Genomic DNA, 15,765 nt, shown 5'->3' with positions numbered 1-15,765 from the left:
TTTTACGTAATGCAAATATCAGAAAGAACATCTGACAAGAAGAAAAACAAGAATTAGGACACCAATCTTAGCCACTCTGCATAATGTCAAGGCTGTAGTAGCGCTTAAAAGGTCTTTTTCCTCCTATTCTCTCCATTCATTCAAGAAAAACAACTTGTAAAACTATGACTCTTCAGTGAGCTCTCTTAATCCTACATATAGGCTACAAACCAGTCATTATTTTGTAACAAACGTAATTTATCAAGAAACCCAACACACTCGATGTGAGGCAATTTTACAGACATCCTAGCATATTGTAAAAGCAATTACTTTCTCACCAAATACCATATATCACTATACAACATGTACAAATGTTGTTGATCTTATGTTGTATCAAGGGCTCACAGTTTTCCCAAAGCTTGCACAAATTGTAGACATGTTAGTAGTTTCTATTCATATTTGCATATTCAAGAATTCACCCCAATCACACTATACCTCAAGTCATGACTTTTTTAGGGTTGTCCCTAGGATCCGAACCAAAAACCTGCTCAACTAAACTGTAAAATACAAATCGAGAAAAGTTTGCACAATACAATCATCATCAACAAATTAAAAATGGCATAGTATTTTCAACATATTATAGATTAAAAAAATAGCACACACTTGGGATATCCAGCTTTTTTAGCAGCAATTCTGGCGGATAGATTGGAGTAGTATTATTGAATAATGAAGCTATTCGACCTTGATCCACTTAGTTGAGAGGAATCATGGGAACTCACAGCTGAACATATAGAGGATATCCCTGCAACAATTTAGTGTATGTCCTAAATCATCAGATAATTGGTTTATTGAAAACAAATCTAGTAGCAACAAAAAGTTTGCAACAGAAAGAAAACAAGCATTAACAACACTGATAAAATACCCAATGTAGTGGGGTCTGGGAAGGTAAAGTATACACAGTCCTTACCCCTACCTCATAGAGGTAGAGAGATTGTTTTCAGAGAAAAAAGGTTAATCAATTGAAAATATGTGATTTCCAGTAACATTGTCACTCGCAGAAAATGAAAAATCCTCTAACCCATTCTTAACAGAAATAAAGTTTATCCAAATTGTTGTCCACTTTTTGACATCTCAACTCATGGCCATTTCTTTCATCTAGACTAAAGAATGTAGGTCTAGAATGGAAGAGCTATTAGAAAACACCTTTGGTTTTATATATCCCTTTCTTCCAACTAATTCTATTCACACTATTCTGAGAATCGTTACATGTTCTTCTCATGTCTACAAGAAGCTATATTTGAAGATAAAAGCAATCTAGTGTATGCATTGACATAAAAAATGTTAAACAACAATCGAAATAGTACGACGACCAATCATCGAACTTCAACATTCAGTTAAAAATAGGTGCTCAATCTAGTACACAAACTACACATTTGATTAAAGACATCACAGGATAGGCGAGAAACTAACCGAAGTATGGATGATAATTTTGTATGAATATAGTTAGTATATAGGGAACTTTGGATTCACATTGTGAGCCCATGACTCTAAGCCCCCAATTATATCCTTAGCTGAACTGAACCCCAATTTGTAAAGCAATTCAACAACCCTTTATGAATCATAGCCTCTTCTAGATATTACAACAGAGAAGTACTTGAATCACTATTGAGTGTCTTTTTCTTTGCCTTTTTTTCCAAGGCGGTAGATATTTTAGGCAATCTGTTTTCCAATATGATAGAGGTATGTTCATAGAGTTGGAAAGTGAAACAATCTTATAGACATGAGCAGGTCGAACATCCACTAATACATGTGCTTCTCTCTTTATCACTTTCTCACTGTGTTCTATGCTGCTGATTTGAGCATCCGATGAAAGAAGGTTCAAATTCAATGGACCTTGAAACAATAGACAATTACATGATGACCCACATGTGAATACTTTCACTATGTCTTTAGTTGTATACAAAAAAAGAAAGGACAATAAACATCAAATACGATTGAAAAGTTGTGAAAATAAAATAACCGTAGATAGTGGAGTTTGATTAAACTTATCATAGTTGAAATCCAGAAATGTGGGCCTTGTCAATACTGCATGATCTCCACAAGCTTCGCACTGCAATGACCTTCCACGAAGTTTGACCTAAATTTGCAAGCGATATGATGATTTGAAATGATGTCTATGCCAAAAGAATTGAGCAACGAATGAGATATGTTATGGAATATAAGAAAGCGGATATATATATTTTTTTATAAGTAATAAATTTCATTAAAGAAAAGGCAAAAGATTGCCCGTATACAAGAAGCATACGAAAATAGAATATTGAAAGAAGATATTCCAGATAAGTTTCAATACATGGAAGAGATTATGAAAGTCCTGATTGAATAAAATATTTTAGGCTCCTTTATGTACGAGGCATGTTGCACAAAATAGATTAGATCATTAGATATATGATATGGTAGTCTTTAAGAGCTGAAGTGGAGAAAGACATATATCAAAAGCATTTGTAGACTATCTACTTTGAAAAAACTCTTTTCATTTTTAACGTTTTGAGATATATTTTTTGCATTGAGTTCTGAGGTTTATCAGTTTATAAATCCTACTTACTATCTATGGAAAAAAGTTGTCTACTCCAAAAAAAATTATTATCAAGCCCCCACCTATGTTTTACCTAAATTTGTTTTTAGCCCATTGCTTAATTGGATGCAAAAAACAAAAATCGCAATTTTACAAAGAATAAAAGTGATGGGAAGTATTAGAAATTAGAATATCAAACACACATTACAAAATCAGTCTGACAGGAAAAAAGTTGTCTACTCCCAAAAAAAATTATTATCAAGCCCCCACCTATGTTTTACCTAAATTTGTTTTTAGCTCATTGCTTGATTGGATGCAAAAAATAAAAACTGTAATTTTACAAAGAATAAAAGTGACGGAAAGTATGAGAAATTAGAATATCAAACACACATTACGAAATTGGTCTGACAGGACATCCAGAAGAAGCATTCTCCTAGAGGGTGGTTCTCCAATCAATCTAGCAACCTTTATGGCCTCTAAGGCTTGAAGACATCCAATAACACTTGAAATTGAAGTGAAGGGGAAAAGTAAAACTGAGAGAAGGATCTGATGTAAATATAAAATTGGCAACACCTTATGTTTCAAGTCAATGCAATTCCTACAAATAATACACAGACAATAGTTCCATTCAAAAAAGGTTTTCCAGGATTGGCATGGTATCAATACATTCCTCTCTAAGTCTCTAAGGAAATTTCACATGCAAGAGATATAATATGATATAATCTAGGAATCCAGACACTTTTCGGAAAAGAAAAAGACATTAGATGGTTATTTGGAGAGAGTAAAAACATACCCACTCTCAGTACTCCACTTTCGGCACATCTCTGACAAGCATTTGTGGGTGGAGGAGTTGGAAATACGAATCGATAGCATGGACCTCCATTGTAATTGTAGACTGTCAACAAATAGTGCATGCCTCTACAGATCATTAGGTTCCAATATATCATGATCAACGATACCTATTCGGCCTGCAAAAGACCAAAATAAAAACATGATTCCTAACAACTCTAACAACAGAGCTACAACAGTTGTGGAAGTATACAAAGTGACCTAACGACAATGCGTAGTTGAAAATTCTTCTTAAAAAAATATGTTCATGCTTAAGTTCAAATTTATTGTCAAAAAAAATATTACTATTATATTCACTACACTCTGCTTAGATGGTTGTTCCATAATATTTCATAGCATATCTGTATTGTGTTGCATTGTAGCATATCTGTATTGTTTAATGAATACAAAGTTTGGGTAGATTATATGATTTTCCATCATTACATAATACTGTAACACATCAAAAATTTAAAGGATAAACTTACCAAAAAGAAAAAGTATGGCACGAGTAGAGCTACTAAAATAAGATTCTTAAATAATAAGTAAATACAAGCTGAGAAAAAGAAATAACATAACCACATGATCCCACTAAATTGGTTGTCACCCAAAATAATATATTTTATCATCACTGGACATTGACATAGATTTAACGATGTGATAAAATAAAATCTAAGTGAGAATCAAACCAAATATATATTTAAACTAACAACACAATTGCAACACCCCGTATTTCCGTAGCGTAATCTAAGTCTCAATACATGAGTATTCTCATATAAAATATTCAAAATACTCATTATTTTCCAGTTTAGAACCTGTCACTGTGTAGGAAATTCAATTATCTTTCCAACGATATAAAATTCACCTAAATCCGATAATCGGGTAAGATGTTATGATGATTTTAAGTTTCAGTCGTTAAACACCGTTATTTTAACCCTCAGCGCGTCGTGTAGGCAGCCCAAATGAAAATTTTCAATTTTCAGTGTGACTCTATGATCATGGTGTATCGCGGAGCAGGTCAAATTCCTGTTTGTCAATTTCCAATGGGTTTTCGCGATGTTGGCGCGTCGCGGATGTGGACAAAATGGCATCCAAAGCTTTACCACGATGGCACCATGTCGCGACATTTTTCCAAGTCCCAATTGTCTATTTTCCAATGGCTTGACGTGATAGTGGCGCATCGCGCCAAGGCCAAAAATTGAGTTTTTTAGTTTTCAGCTTCCATTTTTAAATTCGTCCAAGGGTAATTGGATCTTCTTCCACGACCCTAATTAATCTAAAACACGAAATTTAGCCTCAATTGACCTAAATAGTCATTCATTATTCAACTCTTCTTCAAAATTGAAGATCCCCTTTTAAAAAACAAGAACCCTAGCTCTCAAATTCAAGGCAATTTCTCAAGAACCCTCCATCAATCCTCCCAAATTCATTATCCCAGGTATGTTAGATGTTCATCATGGATTCCTTTAATTCATGGAGTCCAAGTATCCATTTTAATTTCAAAGCTATCATCTTTTCAAGATCCATGATATTAAATTATGATTTCATCCATTAATATCCATGAACTTTGATTTGATACTATGCTTTAATGAAGTTATTGCTGTTATTCGATTTCTCATGCTTTGGTGTTATCATTTTTTTGAATTAAATCACAACTTTGAGTTTTCCATGATAATTTCATGTCAATTATGGCGGTCTTTTAATATTTCTATGATTATTTTAAACTATGAACTACAAGTGTTTGATAAAATGCCTACAAGAGCAATTGATTTAATAAGAGTCTTCATACCATGTCCTTCAATGTTTTAGTGTCATGCTACTACTATTGTTTTGAGTCCTAGGGTATTGAATACCTAAAATCGTAGCTGTTTACTTAATCTTGTCTCAGTATCTTCAGAATAACTTCAGATTATATCATGAGCATTATCAGAACAACTAGTTAAACTCAGAATAGTCTAGTATCTTAGTGTCATTCAGTTGGGAGTAAGATTTAACACCGAGCGAGTGTAGGGATGGCGACTTCCCCGTCAGATAGGCAGAGTCGTTAGTATCAGTCCCTATACTCTAGAACTACATAACCAGCGTAGGATTTGAGTAGTCACCCATTAGATTAGGCTTGACCATCTCGCAAGGGTCACCCATCAGTTCAGACTTGACACCCTTAGTCCTTTGGACATTATATCAGTTTAGTGGATCCACACAGACAATATTAGTACTCGTGGCACGGTATTAACACCTATCCTACTGGGGTTACAGGTTGGACCCCGATTAGCTTAGATTGGGGCATATCGGTTGGATAATACCTCCCACAGTCTTAGATACAGTTTCAGTCACAGTTCCAGTTCAGTTATTCAGTCTTAGTATTGTTTAACCAAAGCATATAGATTTCAGTTATTTTAGTAGATAAGTGATTACAAATTTTATCCAGTTCATCTCATATGCTTGGTCATGCATCCTCAGTGTATACAAATTTTTATGTATTTTCAGTATTTTACAGAATTTCATGCATGTTCAGTATCTACAGGTTTCATGTTCTCTATTCAGTATTCAATGCTTTACATGTATATTCTGATAGATCACTACTCCTATTCATGAAACCTTGCATGTTAGCCTACCTCATTTAGCATACCAGTACATTCAAAGTACTGATCGCATATCTTTCTTTTGCACTATGATGTCTCATATCATAGGTGCTGATGTTTAGTTCCAGGATCGCACCTTGATTCTCAGATTATCAGCAGTACAGTAGCAGTGGTGAGTCCTCATCATTCGAGGACAGATTATATTACTTCATGTCTTTATTTCAGTAGTTAGCACAGTTAGTTGGGGGCCAGTTCCATCAACTCTCAGTCAGTCAGTTTTAGAGGATTTTCAGACATTAGAGTCAGTTATTCAGTGTTCAGAGTTATTCAGTGTTCAGACATTAATGTCAGTTAGTTATACAATTTATTAGTATTTTTTCAGACTCAGACAGTTGTTTTCTATAGATTTATATTCCAATATTAAAACCTTATGGCAATATCAGTTGTTTTCTTCAACATATATAACTATATTATCCAATGCTCACAGTAGGTACCAGCTCATAGGTTAGCTTGTGGTCCCTCAGCATTGTAAGCACCGTGCAACAACTAGGGGGTAGTCTTGAGTCATTACAACAATACAATTCATTAAGTAACAACCATCCAAACAAGCTTTAACTCAATTCGAGAATAGAAATAAAAGTAGACTCAAATTAACATATCTTACCAACTCTATAAGCAGCAAAATATAGTAAAGCAGGTGATCCTAAACCTCCAGCTCCAATAACCAAAATTTAAGATTTTAATAGATTCGCTTGACCTAATTTCCAACAATAAATCTCACTTATCAAATATAAATATTTGTTTATTGACTTAAATTATCAAATTCAAACCTAAAACATCCCCATTTTTTAATGTGACGGTCGAGTTTCCTACCTGAACTATCACTAATAGTTAGAGGTATGTTTTGATAAATAGTCCGTGATAGTTCACGTATGAAACTGACACATATGATAATTTAGGTATAAAATTCAGAAAACGTAGATATTGTAGGTGTACTTTAGGTGTATTTCCTACCTGAATTATCATCGGTTATTCATCAAAACATACCTCAACTATTAATTATTCGCTCAAGCAACTAATTGTCACAGCCCAGAGGTATGTTTTGAACTAAAAGGAAACTAAGAATCTATATGTATACCTGAAACAAAACTTCCAACCCAGAAGATGAAGGAGACCAGTGTTAACTGTTATGAAGAAAAGATTTAAATGAGAACTACTGAATAGATGATTAAAAATTCTTCTGGAGATTTTGGATTCGTTTTTTTTTGGGGGGGTGGGAGATAATGGATGATGAACATTTCTTTCTTGAGAATGAGAGAACCTTCCAAAGTTGCGGTGATATGTAATATATCAATTTATCATTTTGCCCTTACAAATTGAGTTTAATGTCATTGGTCGTCCTCAACTGCCCTTTCTATACAGTAATAAATAAATAATAATAATTTAAAATCAATTTATGAATGGATTAGGATCCTTTATTGCTTTGTATGATTCTATAGAAAATGTTGAGAAATAGATATTTATAATTTTAATCTATTCTTTTTATAATTTGAGAAAATGCACTATTTCCACCCTGAACTATAAACAAAATTGCTGAGACATAGTCCAACTTAAAGGGGGTCCTATTACCCCTGGACTAATTAAAACTGTATTTTTGAAAACCTTAAGGCCTACGTGGCACATACGTGGCACACTGCGTGAATCAACATACTGAAGGTCCACGTAGGCACACGTATATGCCACGTAGGCATTTAATGTTGCCAAAAATACGGTTTTAATTAGTCCAGGGGGTAATAGGTCCCTCTTTAAGTTGGGGTATGTCTCAACAATTTCGTTTATAGTTCAGGGTGGAAACAGTACATTTACTCTATGATTTTTAAATAAAGTAGAAAAAGAAAAACATTAAAATTAGTTGTTTAATCTAAGAGAATGTGTTTTACCTGATGTTAAAACAATCATTAGAGTATATGATACTTTAATGTTAATTATGAAAACTTATATAAGTTGTAAGCTATTATTTGATTTTATAAAAATATAAGGTTATATTTTATTATATAGTGTGATTTCTACTTATATTTTCTATTGTGTTTATTCAAAAATATTATTGATCATTTTTTTTGAAAAACTAATTAAATAGTTATAAATATATTTAAAATTATAACATTGAGCCCGTGAACGGGCCTTTCATTATATATATATATATACATATATATATATATATATATCACGAACACATATTAACCTCCTAGATACATAAAAAATTGATGGAGATTGATACAGGAAAGACACAGATACATTCATACGTATCATGAACATATACCAACCTCTTAGATACATATAAATTTTTGAAATATGATACATGTGCACACAGATACATTCATACGTATCATGAACGCATACTAACCTCTTAGATACATATAGATTTTTGAACTGTAATACGAGTGCACACAGTTACATTTGTATATATCATGAACACATACTAATGAGTTTAATATTTTATATGAATTAGGAGATTATGATACATGGGCATGCAAGTATGCATATATGTATCAAGAACAAGAAACTATATTCTTTTTGAACTATGATACATGTACACAAAGATACATAATGTATCATAAACAAACACTAAGCTTCATATTTCATATGAATTAGGAGACTGTGATACATGAGAATGAAGGTACGTTCATATGTATCATGAACAAAAAATTACATTCTAGATACTTGGCATTGTAGTTGAAAAAGTCAAATTTGTCATGTCAAACATCACCAAACCTTCGCTAGTAAAGCCACCACTTACACCATTCTTGTTGTCGATCTTCTGGATGAAAGACATTTATGATGTGACAGTTAAAATATCAACAACGGTGAAAAAAGAGAAATATCATCGTTGAGCAAGATTTACAACGAGTTGTAAGTTGTGGTGGATCGAGATTTGCAGCCTATTGATGCTTTTGGATGAAAGCCATTTGTGATGTGATAGTTAAAATATTAACAATGGTGAACAAAGAAAAATATTATCATTGAGCAAGATTTACAACGAGATGTAAGTTGTGGTGGATCAAGATTTTCAGCCTATTGATGCTTTATTGAGACGGAGGAACATATGGGGAGGGAGAGGAGTAAATTGAGAAAGTAAGAGGAGTGACAAAAGACAAAGGAGAGGAGTAAAGGTATGGAGGCGGGGGCTGATTTTTCACCCGTCAAGTCAGTTGGTGTTGTGGTGGTAGAATGAAGGGAGAGAATACAAGGATAAGGAGGTGGCTGGAGAATACGAAAATGATTTAGGTTTAAGGGGTATTAGAATTGGATAAAATTAATATAGGCAAAATCTATGGTGCTTTTGGTGGGAGAATTGATGCAGGTTGAGGATTATCAATGTACCTAGTATTAGAGTGGTAAAATATAGTCAATAAGTGGGATATTATGTAATTATTTTAAAGTAGTGAGAGAATAAGTATATATGATTAGGATGTTTGGGGATTTATGCAATTTATCTGTTGAGCTATGATTTTTGAATCTCATTTAAATCACGGCGTCTTAGCCCAGTCTAAGTAAACATAACACGAGAGGCTTAAGCGAGGTGGGCTGGATCAGCCCATGGGTCAAATAAAAATAATTAAAAATAAATAAAATAGAATACTAAAAAATAATAAACGAAGTTCAAACTTAATGTCAAGGCCTAGAATCTGAGGTCATGATGACACCTTACCTGATCTAACCTTGATAGGTAAGCCAAAAAGCCTCAATGAATAAGAAATACGAAAACGAAAGAAATAAAGCAAATATGAATCTTTTAGAATGAAGTTAGGCCATAATAATCATAAGTTCGAAATATCTGCATGAAATACAACCAAATTGAAAAGCATGGTGTGATAAGTATAAAGAGAATCTAAGTCAATATGAATTTGATAATACATCTTTGTCTCCAAAAATAAATATAGATATAAATGATAGATAGAGGCTGGGACAAGGCTCCTGACGAAGAGCTCACCAGTACCCCGAATCAACTCTCAACATCACAAATCAGCTATCACGGGTCACACTCATACTGGGATCTGCACCGAAAGGGCATAGAAGTAGGAGTGAATACAGTCCATTTGTATTCAAACGGTATCATAGGTCGACTGAGCAAAGTAGTAAACAAAACTAGTTAAGAATACTATGAGCGTACTTCCCCTGCAAAAAAGTTTCCAAATAGTAGCTCACACAGTATATCCTAATAATTTCGACAAGTATAATATCAATATAAGACTACACACCAGTATATGTAATAAAAGAGGCTAAATACACGATATCAAACATATAAAGGATGAAACGATGCAATGCAATACAATGGTCATGATGTAATGTCTCAATATCACCTCGTATATACCTTTCGAGTAAAAGCTTCTAGAATGACATACTATGGGGTGGTTCGCAACCAATATACGTTCACAATCTCACATCTCAATCAACCTTGACAGTATATTCATCGATCAAGGGTCTCATAAAGTGTCTCATTTTGTTTCAAATCAATAGCTTTCTTGGTTCCAATTCTGTGTATGTAGATAATTGAAATGCGGATGCATGCTCATGATCAAAATAATATTATATAATGAATCAGTACAATGATGGTATTAAATGGGCAGAAATCTCCTCAAATTTAAGTAAAACGTGATATAAACCTTTGCATGGCACCACAGAAATGAATAGTCATGTAAGACACCAAATACAAGTCAAGCCCCTACTCAGACATCACAATATTAATAAAGGCAATTAATGCTCCAATGAGACCAATATCAACCCCCAATTGGGTATACAATAATGATCATCTCTCAAGTCAATAATAATATTCATATAGGTCGCCACACGGGCAACACGATAAAATAACTAACTCAAAATATAAATCTCACGATGGAATCCCCAACCCATAGCATACTTTACACAATCTAAAGAAAGTTAAGTCATAACCTACTTCTAAAAGTCAAAACACAAGCTTGAACCCTTCAACAAGGAGCCTTTTCTTTATGAGAGTGGCTTCAAAATGGACCAAATCTATAAAAAAAAATGTAATCTACACATCAAAGGGGATCTGATAATACTCATATTAGCTATTTTCATTTTGGTTCTAAAAATAACTTGAAAATCAACCTCAAAGGAAAAAGGGTGAAATCAAAATTTTCTATACTCTAAGGATTCCAAATATGAAAACCCATAAAAAAATACGTTGAAATCGGAGAAAAAATAATTTTATAATTTACTGGGTAAAACTCATAAATTCAAGTTTGAAATTATAATTTTAAAGATGTTTTGAAGATAAAATCAATGGAAATTAATGAAAATATGAGTTTAGAGTTTATCCACGTAAGATTGATGAAATTTCTCTTTGAAATCACCAAGAACTGAGCTCTCAAAATTTGGAAATGGAAGAATGAAATAAAGAGTAGAAAAAAATTAATCCAGTAACATCGCCTAGGCGGTAAAATGGTTGCCTAAGCAGCATTGCCTGAGCGGCTAGACTACCGGTAAGGCGATAGTCACTTGCCATGCAGGTGATCGCTTACGCAATGGTGTCTAGACCGATCAACAATCACTAAGGCAGCCCAAAGTCCTCCTAGGCGCTACCGCTAAGGCGATCAAAAGGTTGCTTAGGCGGTTGCACTAGAAACCAGATACAACTGAAAGTTAAGGGACTAAAATGACTCTGAATTGGCCCTCGAAATTCGATCGAGAGCCCATAAAAATAATTCAATAATGCTACATGGCTATTTTCGATATTTCTAACTCAATGGAACCATTAGATTTATCAAAAGAGATTGTTATCAATAAGTTAACCCACGAGATTCCTTTTAAGCTATTTTAACTAGTTTTACATCTAAGAGATCAAAGCTAAATATAAAGGCCTGGAATAGGAACCAACTACGCTACTAATCCAAAATCTAATGAAACTGACAAAATCAACATCCGATGCTCGAATTACAAAATGTTAACCAAGGTCAAACTAAATACTTTCAAGACTTTTCAAAAATCCAAACTCACTCAAACCACTCCTGAATGCTTCGGGGGCTGTGCCAACAAACCCCACAACTCATAAATAATGTCATAAAACAACAACGGGAAAGAAAAAAAATCAAAATACAACAAAAGCTAAAAATCAAAACTATGATTGTTACACTTAAAGTTTACTAAGACCATCTGTTAAAGGATGAAATAGTGTCATCCTTTTTGTGCTTTATTGTGATCTATTGGGACAAAAGTAAGTTAATATTTCTGTTTAGCTGGTTGTTTTATTACACATGAATTGCTTTATTTGTCTTTTTTATCTATATTTGGTTTGAGTGATATCAAGTCAAAAGTTATTTGGTTTTGCACATGCTTCATGTCCAGCAAGATCGCTTCTTAAGAGGTAATGTGACAGTGATTTCAGATTGAATTCAAACACCAATTTTTTACTTGAAGCCAAATTTATTAAGTATTAATAGGATTATTTTGTATATAGATTTGAGATTTGGTTAGCAAGTAGTAATACATGTAATATTATTTTGTAAATATTTATGTTAGCATTTCTAAAAAAGGGGACTAACCCACGTGTAGTTGCATCTCACAGAGTGATGAGTTGGACTTACTGTTTTAAGGCCCATCAGAATGGCGGGCCAGCCTGTCCGACCATCAAATTCCAAAGTCCTCGTAGGCTAACCCCAATCGATTGGACCGGTCCACCTTGACAGATCTATATTTGACTAAGTTAATACGGATAATTATGCAGAAATTGAATTATTGACCATAATGAATTATAAATTAAACATGACCTAATCAAGATTAAATACAACTACTCAAAACTGAATACATTAAATATAAATTAAGAGTGATCATACTAGTATAAGTTTGTATTAATTGAACTGCAATATTATATATTCACATCTTTGCTAAATGTGATAGTCGCCTAAAAGAAAACATGAATCTAAAATTCATTTCAACCTTTCTCTGCTTTGTCCTGCTTCATTCATCAAAAGCATTTGGCGACCATTTCACTAATAAAAATGAATTAGAAACTTATATAGTACAACTTGAGTTTCCTGAACAAGTTTTCTCTAATTCAAAAGATTTACATCTCTGGCATCAATCATTTTTGCCTACAAATTCGCATAGTTCATCAAACATTTTATATTCTTATCGTCATGTGTTCAACGGTTTTGCTGCTACGTTATCGTCAGATGAAGTGAAAGAAATGGAGAAAAAACCCGGCTTTGTGTCGGCGCGTCCCCAACGGGTACTGCAGATGCACACCACACATAGTCCAAGTTTCCTTGGCTTGCACCAGAAAGTTGGCTTGTGGAATGCATCAAATTCAGGTAAAGGTGTGATCATTGGCTTATTAGATACTGGAATTGCTCCTCAACATCCTTCATTTAATGACAATGGAATGCCTAATCCACCTGTTAAATGGAAAGGGAAATGTGAATTCAATGTTACAACTAATTGTAACAAGAAGCTTATTGGAGCAAGAAATTTTGCACATAAGTCCCCGTTGGACGAAAATGGACATGGAACACATACTTCAAGCACAGCCGCAGGGAACTTTGTGGATGGTGCCAATTATTTTGGTAATGCCAATGGCACGGCAGTTGGCATTGCGCCACGGGCCCATGTGGCCATGTACAAGGTCTGTTACTTTAGTTGTCTAGAATCCAATGTCATAGCTGGTCTTGATGCTGCAATTGAAGACGGTGTGGATGTGATGTCCATTTCACTTGGAGTAGACGTGTCTCCACCTTTATATGATGATTATATGGCAATTGGTGCGTACAGCGCGATTGAGAAGGGAATTTTCGTAAGTTTTTCTGCAGGAAATTATGGACCAGATAATGGTAGTGTAATAAACGGGGCCCCGTGGATTCTAACAGTTGGTGCTAGCACAACAGATAGAAAGATAAGGGCGGTAGCAGTTTTGGGTAACGGAGTAGAGTATGAGGGCGAATCAGCCTTTCAACCAACTAATTTTTCACGAAAGTTGTTACCAATCGTGAATGGTAATGCCTGTGAATTGTTGAATACAAGCGATGTCAAGGGTAAAATAGTGTTGTGTGATACAAGCGGTTACAAATCTAGAACAACCAAAGGAGGAGGAGTGAAAAATGCTGGTGGTGCTGGCATGATTCTTGTGAACGATAAGAAACGTGGCTCGACAACATTTTCGGAAAATGATGTCCTTCCCACAACAAATGTTGGTTACAATGATGGACAAATGATCATAAACTATACCAAATCAACATCAACACCAGTTGCAACGATATCATTCAAGGGAACGAGAATTGGAGACAAGCACGCGCCAACGGTTGCTTACTTTTCTTCCAGGGGGCCATTTATGCAGAATCGAGGCATACTAAAGCCTGACATTATTGGCCCTGGAGTGAATATCCTTGCAGCGTGGCCTACCCCTGTAGGGATCACAACAACATCTGTAACTGCAACTTCATCGACGTTTAACTTTCTTTCTGGAACATCGATGTCTTGCCCTCACCTTGCAGGAATTGGAGCACTGTTAAAAGGCGCACATCCAGATTGGTCTCCAGCTGCAATTAAATCCGCAATCATGACCACAGCTGATTTCATCAACCTTGGCAAGGATCCAATCCTGGACGAGACACTTAAACCTGCTGATCTACTTACATTTGGGTCAGGGCACGTGAATCCATCAAGAGCAAATGATCCGGGACTCGTTTATGACATCCAGCCAGAAGATTACATCCCATACTTATGTGGCTTGAAATATACAGATGATCAAGTCACTGCCATTGTGAAAAAGAAGGTACATTGTAGGTCAATCATATCTCGATCAGAGTTGAACTACCCGTCATTTTCCATTCCTAAGGAATCAAGTGCTAAAACATACACGAGGACTGTGACTAATGTCGGAGAAGCAATTTCAGCCTACACAGTTAAAGTATTTGGGCTCAAGGGCATCAAGGTGACTGTTAATCCTAAGATTTTGATATTTAAAACGTTGTTTCAGAAGGCGTCGTATAATGTAACAGTTAAGTCATCAGATCTTACAGGACATTCACAGGGATACATAATTTGGTCTTCTGATAGACATTCTGTAAGAAGTCCAATAGAAGTATTTCCACATATCAGTGTGATTTAATTGATTGGATTTGTTATAAGAGATGACAATTATTATTAGGCAAATTCACATGTGTTCTTATCTCATTCTTGTAGAAGAGGGAGGGGTTTGTCGTGTGAAAACTGTCATTAAAATGGTGAAGAAATAATGGAGAAGTAACAGGTAATTAAAGAATTCCTTAATTAGCATTCATCTAAAGAATACTAGTGAATGTGAATGATAATTAGAAGAAAAGATAAAATCTATAAGGGAAATATGACTTCATGCTCCCATTTTATATTTACAGTAACATATATATCAGGCCAAACACATATGCAACGCCTTAAACTTGACCAAAATTTTATTTAAACACTTCAAATTTTGTTTTGTTCCAAACGAACACAAAATTATTTACAAATTTGTTTCTATCATACACAAAAATTATTCCACATATTTTTTTTAAAAATGTCACTTAGAAACAATGACATTATACATCAGTGGGAGGTGCCTTCAACGAGTTCGGCGAAATTGACAAAGAAACAATTTTAATAGAAATTGGAGGTAAAAATCATAATGAAATTCAAAACAACAGCCTAAAAACAGATAAGAACTTATTTTTTTAAAAAAAATCAATTCTCACGTGATGTCTGATACATTGCGTCAAGACCCCCACTAAGTCAGATTGATCTTTGCTTAAAACCCATTAAAGGCCCTTAAACTTTTGC

The 15,765-nt window shown here is 34.4% G+C and overlaps 1 protein-coding gene and 1 long non-coding RNA gene across 4 annotated transcripts; one reads left to right on the top strand and one right to left on the bottom strand.

Annotated features, from left to right (window-relative positions):
* Positions 1-471: 471 nt before the first annotated feature.
* On the bottom strand, positions 472-7,292 carry LOC107843406. 3 transcript variants are annotated; one of them, XR_007046252.1, is made up of 4 exons: positions 7,097-7,292; positions 6,623-6,715; positions 3,345-3,519; positions 472-2,116 (listed from the first exon to the last, which is right to left on the bottom strand). It is a non-coding gene; the product is annotated as an uncharacterized LOC107843406 (long non-coding RNA). The 3 variants fall into 3 exon arrangements; XR_007046251.1 differs by lacking the exon at positions 6,623-6,715 and having other exon boundaries at positions 472-2,153; positions 7,097-7,281; XR_001666347.2 differs by lacking the exon at positions 6,623-6,715 and having other exon boundaries at positions 7,097-7,280.
* A 5,579-nt stretch (positions 7,293-12,871) lies between these two features.
* LOC107843405 (subtilisin-like protease) lies at positions 12,872-15,130 on the top strand. Its single transcript, XM_016687682.2, has one exon. It carries the CDS (start codon positions 12,893-12,895, stop codon positions 15,080-15,082), a length of 2,190 nt encoding a protein of 729 aa, XP_016543168.2. The 5' UTR covers positions 12,872-12,892; the 3' UTR covers positions 15,083-15,130.
* The last annotated feature ends 635 nt before the right edge of the window (positions 15,131-15,765 follow it).

The sequence above is a fragment of the Capsicum annuum genome, chromosome 10 (assembly GCF_002878395.1).
Source record: "Capsicum annuum cultivar UCD-10X-F1 chromosome 10, UCD10Xv1.1, whole genome shotgun sequence".
Lineage (NCBI taxonomy): Eukaryota > Viridiplantae > Streptophyta > Magnoliopsida > Solanales > Solanaceae > Capsicum > Capsicum annuum.
The sequence above is the reverse complement of the archived record's forward strand: the minus strand, read 5'-3'. Positions and strand labels throughout refer to the sequence as shown.